The sequence below is a fragment of the Anolis carolinensis genome, chromosome 1 (genome assembly GCF_035594765.1).
Source record: "Anolis carolinensis isolate JA03-04 chromosome 1, rAnoCar3.1.pri, whole genome shotgun sequence".
NCBI lineage: Eukaryota > Metazoa > Chordata > Lepidosauria > Squamata > Dactyloidae > Anolis > Anolis carolinensis.
In genome coordinates, this window is record NC_085841.1 from 350177676 (window position 1) to 350192169 (window position 14494).

The 14494-nt window shown below is 40.3% G+C and overlaps 1 protein-coding gene across 1 annotated transcript in view; it reads left to right on the plus strand.

Moving 5' to 3' along the window:
• Window positions 1-14494, plus strand: part of lbhd2 (LBH domain containing 2) — a 74825-nt gene that overhangs the window by 37839 nt on the left and 22492 nt on the right. The window contains exon 2 of the mRNA XM_062968513.1: window positions 7183-7289. Coding sequence (XP_062824583.1) covers window positions 7183-7289 — 107 coding nt within the window. The remainder of the gene's footprint in view (window positions 1-7182; window positions 7290-14494) is intronic.

A 14494-nucleotide genomic window follows, 5' to 3' on the forward strand; every position in this document is an offset into this window, starting at 1 on the left:
TTAAAATCCTTTTTATATGAAGTAAAAGAAGAACTAAAAAGCAAGAAAAGTGACAAGTAATGCAATGAGTAATGAAAAAACTGAGGCATGAATAATCCTTGCTTTCTTCCTAGGCGGTGCCTCGTTGTCCGAGTATAATGGCCTTCCAAGTATCCTGGCAGTGGTCAACAGTGATACTGTTGAGTGGTCAACTACCATAAATAAAGTAAAGCAGAGAGCAGAGGGAAAAATGCCTGTCCTAAACCCTAGGGACTTAATATTGTGCATTATTTAGTCTCATTCAGATAGATTATTCCATATATAATAGTTGCTTTGCAACCGCTAATCTCCCCTCGCAACTCCCCAAAGAGTCATATGCAGTAGGCTGGATCAACTAGAATTTTAATGGATGTTGATATCATAAGCAGGGTTTTAGAGGGCAGAGTGATTCTTGCTAACACCTCCTTATCACTCACAGAGTATTTTGTCTCACCCCGTTTTCATCATAAGTGTGAGCAAATTGAACGGTGAGATGAATTTCATAAAGATAAAGGATGTCATAGTCGTTGATTTGATAATTGGAGATGAGGATGAAATTGCTTAAAGCTTTCAACTGAAATCCTGGAAGGGATGTGTGTGTGTGTGTTTCAAAGGAACAGCTTTCATGTTGGCAGAGAAATGCAGAGTTAATTGTCGTGCACCAGAAACGACCCTGAAACCACCTGTGCCCATTCTCTAATTATAATAGCCCCGGGGCTGGTCAGAGAATGAATGTTGGAAGACAAGGGACAATTTTGCCTAATCACTCTTTTTGAATGAAATCAGTGTGTCGTTAATCTACTATTATAAATTCTGGCAGAATGCCTTCCTCAACAAGGTTTGTTTAATCGCTTGGGCTGGGATCCAAGTCACCGGAGGGCAGGCGGCGCACATACTGCTGCCATTCACTTGGGTGAAAAACGCCTTTTTCATGTCGGAGGAAATAGCTGTGGCTGGCACAAAAATAAATCTCTGCCGTACCCAGATGTTTACTGACTTTCATCATGGCAATTTCTCAAATGTTTTTGCTAACGCGGACATTCCAGCATAACAGGACTTTATATATATTCCACAGAAGAGCCAGTGTGGAGTAGTGGGTCTGAGCATTGGACTAGGACTCTGGGGACCAGTGTTTGAATCCCACTTGGCCATGAAAACCCAGTGGATGTCTTTGGGCAAATCACATTCTCACTCTCAAAGGTAGGCCAGAACAAAGCTCCTCTGAACAAATCTTGCCAAGAAAGCCCCACAGCAGAGCTTTCCAAACTGTGTGTCGTGGCACGTTAGTGTGTCAACTGTAGTGTGTAGCTGTGTCATGCAAAAGTGACTCTAGGTCTAGATGAAATAAGCAATAAATCGCATTTTTTAAGAAATGCAAACGAAAGGTTTTCATGAGATATGTTGTGTATCCCATACATTTCATTATTACAGGTTACGTATGTGTCCCTATCTGATATGACAGATTGAGTTAACACCCAGTTTGGTAGTAAAACCAAATTACTGTGGCGCAGGCTGGTAAGCAGCTGCTGCAATAAATCACTCTGACCATGAGGTCATGAGTTCGAGGCCAGCCCGTGGCAGGGTGACCACCCGTCAATTAAAAATAAAATATAGCCCCTGCTCGTTGCTGACCTAGCAACCCGAAAGATAGTTGCATCTATCAAGTAGGAAATAAGGTACCACTTATGAAAGTGGGGAGGCAAGTTTAACTAATTTACAACGTTGGAATGAGGAAGTGAGGAAGTGCCGTCAGAGTGGATGATGAAGCAGCTGCTCCCCCCTATGGCCAGAATCGAACATTTCCTCAGGAGAAGGTTAAATTGCTTCTGCGTCTGTCTGTCTGTCTCTGTCCCGGTTCGATGTGTTTATGGGCATTGAATGTTTGCCCTATATGTACATGATGTGATCCGCCCTGAGTCCCCTTCAGGGTGAGAAGGGCGGAATATAAATACTGCAAATAAATAAATAAATAAATACTAGGTCACAAACTGATGTCTAAAAAGTGTCACCAATGAGAAATGTTTGGAAGGCGCTGCCCTTCGGTAAGTCAGACATCAAGAACAACTACAGATGCATTCCCTAGTTGTGTTAGGGAGAAATGGAGCATTTTCACTAACCAGAGGTGTGAAGAACCCATTTTATTTATTTATTTATTTGCAGTATTTATATTCCACCCTTCTCACCCCGAAAGGGACTCAGGGTGGATCACAATGTACGCATACATGGCAAACATTCAATGCCATTAGACATACAGACAGAGAGAGACAAAGACACAGAGGCTATTTAACTTTCTCCAGCTTCCAGGCTTCTTGAGGGTATGTTCGATTCCGGCCACAGGGGGAGCTGCTGCTTCATCATCCACTGTGACACCGAGGCCTTTGATGGATTGCTTCCTCATTCCTTTCCGCATGCTGCTGGATGATTTTTATGGTGTTATAAATTAATTAAATTAGCCTCCCCGCATAAGCGGTACCTAAATTTTCCTACTTGATAGATGCAACTATCTTTCGGGTTGTTTAGGTCAACAATGAGCTGGGCTATTTATTTTTTTAATGGTCGGGTGCTCACTCTGGCATCAAATTCATGACCTCTCGGTCAGTAGTGATTTATTGCAGCTGGCTACTAACCAGCTGCACTATTGTGTATTTCCTGCGGTACAAGATAGTGCAGCACTGGGGTTGGTTTGAGTGGTGATGTGGGTGTGGTCTCATGTACAAACCCACAACATATTTTCATCTACTTTTACCTTCGATCTCCTCCCTCATATACAAACACACTCACAGACACTCGAGTTTCATAAACCTATTCCCAATATAAATGCTGTTTTAAAAGTTACATGAGTATCTACCAAGGTTTTTTATGTAGTGTTCTTAGAAATGCCATTTATTACCCATCTAACTGATAACTTTTCAGCACAAAACACCCTACCAGCTCTTGAAGAGTAATAGCATTTAATGTATTGTATTGCTCACTCTAGTTTAGGGTTTAGGTTTGCTTTTATATCTGCAGTTGTTATGTAACCATGGTCCTTCAACTTTCCTTGTGCTTTTTATCTGACATTTCAGGTTTTATCATCACTTGGATATCACAATGCATTATTAAGGTGCTTCAAATGCTTTTTATAGCACTGTCACATCATCTATTATACAGTCTTATTGAATATGTTCCTGGTCTTTTGCTTGGATATGTGAAACCAAAAGAAATGAATGAACCCCATTCTATTGAATAGGATGAATGACAGAAATACCAAGAAGAGGGTATAACGTGTATGATAGGCCCTGGTGAATAACTGAATATGTGAAACTATGGATGACTTAAAACACATATAACAGTTTCGCAAACATGGGTGTTGTACTGTGTAGTCAATGAATCATCTTTCTTCTCACTTGGGTTCTGCAATTCCATTCACCATCATGGTTCAACATTGCCCACTATGGCCCCATCTACATTGCCATATAATGCAGTTTAATGCAGTTATAGTGTAAAAATATTTTCTTTCTCACAAAGGCTCTGTAATTATGGACCCAAGTGCCGTCAGCCCTTCTGTACTCAATATAAGCCTTTTCCCCTTTTAACTTGTTGTGTGGCAAACTATTTGACTATTGCACAATGGGTAAACTCAAGATGGTGGTATTCATGGCACAAACCACTTGCAACTGTGGGATCCAGCATAACAATGCTATTGTATACAGTGTAACCCCCATATCTGTGGGACTGGTTCCCATGGTTTCATCTACCCACATTCAACAAAATATGGCCTTTCTAGGAATTGTCTTGGTCCTCTAGGCCAGTGGTTTTCAATCTGGGTTCCCCAGATGTTTTGGCCTAGAACTCCCAGAAATCCTAACAGCTGGTAAACTTGCTGGGATTTCTGGGAGTTGTAGTTCAAAAACATCTGGGGTCCCCAGGTTGAGAATTGCTGCTCTAGACAATCAATTCTGGAAGTTACCATAGATTCTCCATGAAGAACTCCTAGGATACCTCTTTAGGAATTTGCTGAGTTCTCCAGGGCAATTCTATGGTAATTTTTGGTGGCAGTTTTCATTTCAATAGAGTTCACTATTATCCAAGGTTCAGGAGTGTAATCCCCATAGACACTGTACTGAAAGTGTATAGGTTCTTGGCCCCAGGTCTTCTTCATCAGTAATGTAATAAAAGAAATCCTTATCCTCTATATAATCCCAAACACCTGTGACTGCCCACTAGGCAAGGGCATGCATTGGGCTTTGGAATCAAAATCTGGAGATAAACAGAGTCATAGTCTTCTTGGTCTTAAATACTAGATTGGTGTACATTCCTTGATGCATTGGATTTGACTGTGGTGGTACATGATGTTTGGACTACAGTCTTGTGCTTTTCTTGGCACTGCGTTTGAAGAGTGTACAGAAACTTCAGCTGGTCCAAAGATCTGCTATCAGACTGCTGTTTTGGACAAATTACAGTGAGTGACCATACTATGCTCCTGTTAAAATAGCTCCATTGACTGCTAGTTAAAAGAGGTGGTTACAAATTAAAACATCTTCTATGGCTCTGGTTCAGGCTATCTGATAAATAGTATCATCCTGTATGAGGCAGTCCAGGCCTTGAGATCATCAGGAGACATCCTTCTCTCAGTCCCACCATCATTGCAAGGACATTTGATGGGGATATGAGAGAGGACCTTGTGACTGGCTTCTTCTAGACTCTGGTACTCATTCCAAGAGAGGCCAGAATGGTCCCATCCATGATATTCTTCTGTCATCATACAAACATATTTTTTATTCAGACAAGCTTTTAAAACAAAACAGTTTTAAATTAAGGAGTGTTGCATTGTTTTTAAAATTGAAGCTCTGAATTGTTTTTGTGCCGTGAATAGTTGTATTCTGTTGTAATCTTCACCTTTTCTGTTTCTTTCATTGTATTGCTGTTTTAATTGCAAGCCACTTTGAGCCCCATTTTTGAGGGAAGTGACAGGATACGAATAAATAATATTTATTTAATTGAATCACATTTATACTAGATGGTCATCTGGTGAGAGTCCTAGCCAAATATATGGGGTAAACTGATAAGCTGTTCCCAAGCTATGCATAGGCCGGGATGTGGCACAGGCTGGTTAGCAGCCAGCTGCAACAAATCACTCTGACCTCTTGGTCATGAGTTCAAGGCCAGCCCTTGCCTGCGTCTGTCTCTGTCTCTTTTCTATGTTATAGCATTGAATGTTTGCCTTATATGTGCAATGTGATCCACCCTGAGTCCCCATCGAGGTGAGAAGGGCAGAATATAAATACTGTAAATAAATAAATAATAAATTACTATATATACTTTGGGCGGGGGGGAGGTTGGAGGGGATTATGGATTTTTTTACAACCTGTGAATTATGCTGCAGAAGCACCAATGCCAACTCAGTAATTTCCCTGCTTAGACATTCAAAAAGTCTAGAGACAGCACCACGGCAAAGAGAAAGGAGAGGATTGATGCTTCTTTAAAGTTCTCCCAGGATAAACTACGCTCTTGCCTTTCCCATTCTACTCACAGAAGGGGATGGTTCCTTTTTTATGAGAGTACTCACATTGACCTATGGAAAATTCGATTGGGTTTTTTTTTTTTTACTAAAATGTCTAGACTTAGAATCATAGAATCATAGAGTTGGAAGAGACCTCACAGGCCACCCAGTCCAAACCCCTGCCAAGAAGCAGGAAATCGCATTCAAAGCACCCCCGACAGATGGCCATCCAGCCTCTGCTTAATACATGAGTATTTAGAGTAGGTGCTGTCGATTGTAGACTCCAACAAGGGGATGAGCAGCTGCAGTCTATACTGGCTGTAGTTTTCAAACCCAACTCAAAATTATCCTCAAATAGAACTCATTGCAATAATCCAGTGTCCACTTTGATTTTGTGTTCTCTATCAAGCTTATTTCAAGGTAATCTGATGACCTTCCCTCCTCTATAATTCCGGTGGTCCACTGAGATAATCTGGAAATGGTCTGTTATGTCTCCTAAACCCAGGTGAAGTTCAATTAGCAGAACAGCAGAGGAGAGACTTTTCACTTGCTCTAACTAGCTTTTGAAGTGCTAACTCAAAAATTCCATTTGACCCCTGTGTCAGTATTCTGTCATTGCTTAAGAGGCTTTTTTTGTCAGTGTGTAGCCAGGTGATTTTAATTCTGCTGACATTCTGCGATGCCCCAGGTGTGATGCTTAACCATAGCATCCCTCTTTAGTAATCTGGGACCTACACCAGGCTCCTGCGCTTCTTTCTATTGAAAGCCTGAGAGGGCTTTCAAGTGAAATGAGTTCTGCTTTGTAGCTCTGGAAACCTTTGAGTGGATCAGGAGCTCTTAGCATGCAAGCTGGAAAACATTTGTATAAAATAGGTATTTGGTATGCTGACTAGCAATGCTGTGTTTAAAATGGGAGCTCAGGTATCCAAACTAGCCAAGGTTTGCATGGCACAGGAGCTTTTGCTGCTTTAAGGATAGTGATTAACATAGACATAAAGGTAATGATTAAATATTTTCATTGCTAGCAACAAATAAATGTGTGGAATTCAGTAATAATCAACAAAATCACCAAATTCTGCCTCTGCTTTTAGGTGTAGTGCAGAATTCCCTGATTTAGAATACCACACATCACCCAAAGTTGCTCTAGATGAGGTTTTGTAGATAATAATAAATGCAATCACTGTACATGATGTTTTACAAGTGAAAGGCTTACAATCTAATTAAGACATGGCACAAAGAGAAAAACAGAGAGCGGTGTGAGTCCAGCAGATACTATCGCTTCTTATCCTCTGAGGCTACAAACAGAAGTTCCTTTCATCTTCTCCTGGGTCTAGACATGATGGGTCTGTACCGGCTTCTTCTTCTTCCCCACAGTGTCAATCATAATAGGATTTCTAGTTATGAAAGAAGTGCCAAGTCAACCAACAGCCTTCAGATGGTTTTAGGACCCTAACACCTCTTGTACTTTCACAGGAAAATCTAATCGCTTTTTCCTTATTCATGAATCAGTACTGGAGGTTTTATTTGGCACTAGAAATGGATGAGACTTCCAAAATAGGATTTGGGAGGGGTTTTTTTTCTTTGCTCTTTCTCCCTCTCTCTTTCTGTCAAGTTCATCATAACCAGTCATCTTCCCACTGTTCGCTTCATCCTCTGATTCATTCCAATGTTTTCTCTTTCAGATACCTTGTGTGTTTGACGCAATTTGCCCAACGCTTCCTCCCCAACGTGAACATTGCCGGCAGGCACAGGTTTTTCTGGAGACGGCATCCATTCATGTGCTTAGAAGGTAAATGTGGTATTCATTACACTGTCTCCTTTCCCTTAATTTGTCCCAGCTTGGATGCTACAGCTGGTGTCATGCACTCAGCCTCCTCTTCCTGTTTTTGTTGGAAAGATCAAAAGAGGTGGTGTATATGTGTGTGCGTGTGTGTGCACACATGCGTTTTAATTTCAAATCAGCTTTCATGCCCTCCTGAAATTTTATCTGTGTTGCTCTCGGAGAGCATTTGCTCTCAATTGAAATCCTACCTGCTGTGTGTAGAAAAGAAAGAGTGCCTCCTGACTCAGCATCAGCATGAACAAACCCCAGGCATTCATGTCTTCTTGTATGCCTTCAGGTTGTTTTCACCGTATGGTAAACCCATTATAGGGCTTTCTTGGTAAAATGTGTTGCCTGTGTGCAAAAACATGGCAAGCCCAATTAAGGCAAGTGATGGAACATTACTTGTGTCCATAACCATAGAGTGACTGCCTACATACTTGTGATTTAAAGGATGTATCCAGAAGAAGGCAGGAGGTATGTAGTCATGATCAGTCTAGTGAAGACAAGATGGAAGTATGGCATTATTTATTTATTTATTTATTTATTTATTGACAGTATTTATATTCCACCCTTCTCACCCCGAAGGGGACTCAGGATGGATCACAATGTACATATACATGGAAATCATTCAATGCCATTAAACGTACAGACAGAGACAAAGACACAGAGGCTATTTAACATTTTCCAGCTTCATGGGGGTATGCTCAATTCCGCCACAGGGGGAGCTGCTGCTTCATCATCCACTGTGACACCAAGTCCTTGATTGTCCTCTTTCAATATATCTCAAGGGTTGTCTCAGAGAGAAGGCTTGTTCTCTGCTGACTCTGAGATCTAATGACTTTAAATCACAGGAGGGTAGATGGTAAAAGTGTCTCCACAATGGAACAAATTCCTTAAAGAGGTGGTAGAGTCTTTTTTATGGACATCTTCAAAAAGACGTTAGAGAGCTACTTGCTAAGGGTGTTCTAGTTAGATTTCTTCCACTGAGCACTGGGTTGGGCTCAGTGGCCTATTGGCTCTCCTCCAACTTTGTGATACTATAATGATGATCACCTCCACCACCATCATTATGTGTGTGCTTCCTTATGTAAACCTTTGTGCAAGGATGCCTGTTGTACATATTGGAATCAAGTTATTTGGTCTGTATTAATTTATAGCATAGATTCCATACCACTGTACCATATTGTTCCACCAGGCCATTCTCAGCACACCTGATTTTGAAAGCTAAGGTTGGACCTGGTTGGGACTTAGATGGGAAACCATCAAACAATATCAAGAATCTCCAGACAAAAACAGGAGGAAATCTTGCCTGAAATCTTGGAAAACTGATTCTAGTTGGGAGTTGTCAATATTGTAATACGGATCAATGATCTGACTCTATAAAGCACCTTCTTGTGTTCCTATATTGCTTTTGAATAGGAAACATAATGCACTGTTAAGTCAATTTAGACCAGTTTTATTTGCATTGCTATGAGTGGGAAACATGATGCACGAACAAGGTCAGTGTCAATTATATTTCCTTTATAAGAAAACATTTAGATATAAAGAAGACTGTAAAAGGCATAAGGCAATATTAGGGAAACTGTGACCTGCCAGATCTTGTTGGATCCAAGTTCACATTATCTCCATCTGCTCCCTGGGGAGATTGTGAAAGGTAGGAGATCATCAATATCTAGAAGGCCAAGTTCCTCATCCCTTGTATCTATATATATAAAAGAGTGATGGCATCACGGCGATGGACAAAACAACAAATCTACAGCCCCCCCAAACTCGAAAATTGGCAACGCAATCCATCATCCCCGCCTCCAGTAAGATACAACAAATTTACACATAAAACACTATCACAACACCAAAAAATGCCAAAACTAAGTACGCATGCGCAAAAACACCATGCTTCAACCCTTTATGGCGCTCGCGCGGCTCCAGTAAGATTTATATGACAAACACAATCACAGGGCCACAAACGGCCAAAAACTGCAACAGGCGATGTGCGCCTGCGCGCACCCCCCCATCCCTTCCCGCGCGCGCACACACACACCTCGCCTCAGAGCTGAAGGAAGGAAGGCAGGAAGGCCGATTCCTTGCTGGGCGCGGGATGGAGGAGGCCGCGCTGGGAGGCGTGCGGGCCTCACGTCGCTCTCTGCCCTCTCCCCCTCAATGTCCTCCCCCCTCAGGGCCCATGGAGGGCCCCGGTTGCCGTTCAGGCCCCCTCCTCCCGCCCCTCTCCCCTCCCCCCAATGCGAGGAAGGCCCCGCGGAGCCCCCCCCCGCCTCACCCTCTCTCCTCCTCCTCCCTTCTCGGTTCTTCTCGGAGGTCTTCAAGCTCTTCAAGGTGAGGGGGGAAGAGGAGGGCACGGCCCTCGAGCAGGCCTGGACCTCCCCTCGAGTTGTTTAGGGCGCCAACCCCCGCCCTTCCCGGCCTCAGGGCCCTTCCTTTTCCCCCTCACCCGGTTAAACGGCTGATGGGGAAAAGGAAAGAGCCTCAGGCCAGGAAGGGTGGAAGTTGGCGCCCAAAACAAGTCAAGGGAAGGCCCAAGTTGGCCCAGGCTGAGCTTCCCCCTTTTCTGTTGTTGTTATTGTTGTTGTTGTTCTCACCCACAAATTACAACCCCTCCAATGCCTCAGAAGCCCCCCTTTTTCCCCTCTCAAACCCTATCGCCCTCACCTTTCCCTTCCCTGTAATAATTATTAATATAATAACTGATCATCAGTTAAGAATGTAATAATCACCAATAATAATACTAATTTATTATTAGTATAATACTGATAATCATTCGAGAACATAATAATTCATAATAATAGTCAGTTCTTATTATTATAACACTGACAATCATTCAACAATGTATTAACAAATCGTAATAATAGAAAATTATTATTATTATTATAGTAATAATCATTCACAAATTAATAATTATTATTATAACATTGATAATCATTCAACAATATAATAACAACTAATAATAAGTAGTTATTATTTTTATCACAATGATAATCATTCAAGACTATAATAATTATTATTGTTATAACAGAAGGCGCCTCATATAATCCACTTCTAAACAAATAATATCACATTATAAATATACACTAGAATCTCACTTATCCAACATAAACAAGCCGGCAGAACGTTGCATAAATAAATATGTTGGATAATAAGAAGGGATTCAGGAAAACCAATTACACATCGAATTAGGTCATCATTATACAAATTAAACACCAAAACATCATGTTATACAACAAATTTGACACAAAAAGTAGTTCCATGCGCAGTAATGCTATGTAGTAATTACTGTATTTGCAAATTTACCACCAAAATATCACAATACATTAAAAACACTCACTCCAAAAACATTGACTATTAAAAGGCAGACTCCATTGCATAATCCAGAACATTGCATAAACGAATGTTGGGTGAGATTCTACTGTAATATGAAATAATTACTGTGGTACAATAATACACAACAATATCATCTCAGGACAGTAAATAAAGATCAACACTCTAAAAACACAGCTATTCCATCCAGGAAACAATCAGGGCCATCTAACACCTCCCACCAAAGGATTCCCCCCTTCACACAGGAAACCACCCACACTTTGAACCTACAAGGCCATTCCGTACTCATCACTCTCTCATCTCAGCACAGTAAATAAACAACAACAGTCTGAAAACACACAAATTCCATCCAGGAAACAATCAGGACCACCTAGCACCTCCCAACAAAGCATTCCCCCCCTCTAACACACGGAACCACCCAAGCTTTGAAACTACAAGGCCATTCCGTACTCTGGGGCCAATTTGCAATATATTAATATATATAATAATACAATACATATATAATACAATACATTGTATATACATATAATACTACTAATAATATTATAATACACTACAATATAATACTAATAACAAAACAAAACAATATATATATATATATATTACTACTAATATTGTGAAATAGTCGTATATGTTATAGCGTAATATCCTATCATATGTCTTTAATGTAATAAATGAATAAATAATACTGTATAATTTTTGTTGACGGTCACAACAAAAATAAAACCCAATGTAGATTGACCAACATCACTAAAAAAAAGCCACAGCAACGCGTGGCCGGGCACAGCTAGTATAGATATAAGAAGGTGCTGGATGAGAAGCAAAGGTTCATTAGGCTGTTTTCTGTTGATGTATCTTATTTATTAATTAAAATATTCATGAACAATTTTTCTTCTAGCAAGCACCCACAATGCAATACATGGCTGCTTGTACTTTGTGTCACATCATTTTCCACTTGTAGTGACCCTATGAATAGGAAACCTCCCAGATCCCATCTCAATATATATATCATATACGAGTATAATTGTAGAAAAGGTCTTAGTAAAACAAACAAAATTCAGAAAAGCACAACCTATTTCAGGCATCTAGAGACCAAAACAAAACGATTCAGTCCTCATATAGAAGCATGGGATATTTCCGACCCAACTTGTAGAATCCTCATAAAAGTAGATCTATAAGATTGACTCTTATGACACTATCCCGAAGAGTTGTGAACAACCTTTCCAATTTCAACCACTTGCCATGTCCAAGATATATTTTTTTACATAAAAGAGCTGAGACAAACATTGTTTCAACAAATTTAGAGCACTTTCTCATTGAATACTTTTTTGTCCCAGTCACTGTAACCAAACAAAGAAACAAAATCAATTATGCCATTAGGTAAACAATGATGCCAACAGTTAGATATGACTTGAACCACTGAAATTCTCAGACAATATTAGAAGCATACATTAAGCCCTTCAGCTGGTTCGAACATTACTCCTTCGCTATCATTACAGCTAACCTTCAATACATTTCAGAGGAGCCAAAAATACTCTTAAAACTTTTACTGAAAGCTCGGGGTTTTTGTTTAGAATAACAATAAAATCCCAATGGATGATATCGAAAAACCCATTAGACTCAAGCTAAAAGAAAAAAAGGTTTTATGACCTGCCTTAATTTTTTTCTAGCCAAAGATGTGGCCAATCGGATATCTTTGGATTGTGTTTTCCATAATTAGGTTGCTACAATATTTTTCTTGTCCCCATCAACATAGGCTGCCTTTGTGGGGAACCACGCTAACAAGGATTCTAAGGAAGATAATAAATTATGGACATGTTCATATGGCAGGAGGCAGTTCTTTCTAGGTTTCTTGGGTGGGGATATAAACTAGGCAAAGCTAAAAGAACTCAGTCAGAAGTTTTTTTCCCCACCCAGCAATGTGACTTCCTTTTTAATGAGAAGATACCAGGAATGGAAGCTAGAACTGCCAATGTATAAATCTGTCATTCATTGCATTGCTGAAAATTTGACATACATTTTCATCCTGTTCCTGCTTCCATATTTGGCTGTGAGGCAGTATTTTCTTTGCACGTGGAAACTGTGCATATTTTTCCCACAGTACATACACCTTTAATTTTCCATGATATATGCATTTTTCTATTTATTTATTTACAGCATTTATATGGTATGGGCTTTTGCTATTGACATAAGTTTATCTTTACACATTAGGCCTTTCCTAAAATGCATTTTCAAGCCTTGGAAAGGTTTATATTTCCACAGTAAGTTTACTTTGTTCTATTACCAGTCTTAGGACTTGTCTATACTATCCTTATACCCTGCATCAGACCAAAAGACACTGCTGGATATACAGATGACATCCAGGGACTAGCACTGGGTAAAACCAATTAACTCAGTTTTACTCCATATTAAGAAAAGTCAAGGAATGCTTCAGAGTTTTTGGTGCAACTCTGGTACCAGTCCAGAGTATTATTACTCTGAATCGGCCTCAATTAAGTGGTTTGTATAGATGAGCCCCTAGAACGTATAAGACACTCAAATTTAGTTAGGCTTGCTAGAAATTTCTCACAGTTTCACTGGCAGAAAAATAAGATAGCACATAAACAACTCATCTGCAAAAGGAGAACTGGTTCCTTTGTTCAGTCAAACATCCTTTATTGCCTTGCTTTCCATTGCTATGGCTACTTGTAGGCATTGACAATATTTGTATGCAAAGTCCATGCGAGAGCCATTTGGAAAAATTGTTATTGAAAAAAAAAGAAATGTTTTATTATGAAGCAGCCATTAGAATCCAAATGGAAAAAGTGCTAAAAGAAATAAAAAGCATCTCTAAACAGAACTATTTGTTTTGTCTATACAAGGCTATGTGAAATCTGCACACTATTAAGCTGTAAAATTGCAGATTGGAATTTATCCCTGTGATTGATAGAGAGAGTGTATTATATTTGTGCTAACATCTTCTTCCAAACCTGCTTACTGGTCCTTTCAAGGATCTTCAGTCCCAGGCTGGTTGTGTAGGAAGATTTGTTGTTCTTCTATTAATTGCCATCGAGTTCAATTCGACTTATGGCGACTCTATGAATGAGAGACCTGCAAGGCACAAGGTTACTAAGAGTCTTGCTGTGGTCTTGCAAATTCGGGGCTGTGGCTTTCCTCATGGAGTCTCTTTACTTATAATGTGGTTCTTCCTCTTTTTCTACTGTCTTCAGTTTTATCAAAGCATTGTTGTCTCTTTGAATAAGTCATGTCATTTCAGTCTTTCAAATAATGTGGCAGGGCACACAGAGTTAACAAGGGAAGGTGAACACAGCAAATCTAAAAGACTCCTTAGTGTGAACATTTTTAGTATCTCGCTTTCTGCAATGCTACAAATTTGGAGACTGAAGGAAAACTTCATTTGGGAAGGCAGGCATTTTATTAAGGGAGTCAGCGACCTCAAGTAAAGGTAAAGGTTTCCCCTGACGTCAAGTCCAGTTGTGTCCGACTCTGGGGGTTGGTGCTCATCTCCATTTCTAAGCCAAAGATCTGGCATTGTCCGTAGACACCTCCAAGGTCATGTGGCTGGAATCACTGCCTGGAGTGCCATTACCTTCCTGCCCGAGCGGTACCTATTGATCTACTCACATTTGCATGTTTTTGAACTGCTAGGTTGACAGAAGTCAGGGCTAATAGAAGCTGGGACTCCCCGGATCCGAACTGCCAACCTTTTGGTTAGCAAGTTCAGCAGTTTAACCCACTGCGCCATCGGGGGTTTCCTACAACTATGTATACTGGTGCAAAAATTTTAAAAGATATATGTAATTTGAATATAATTACAATATATGCAGTCAGGTGAACTG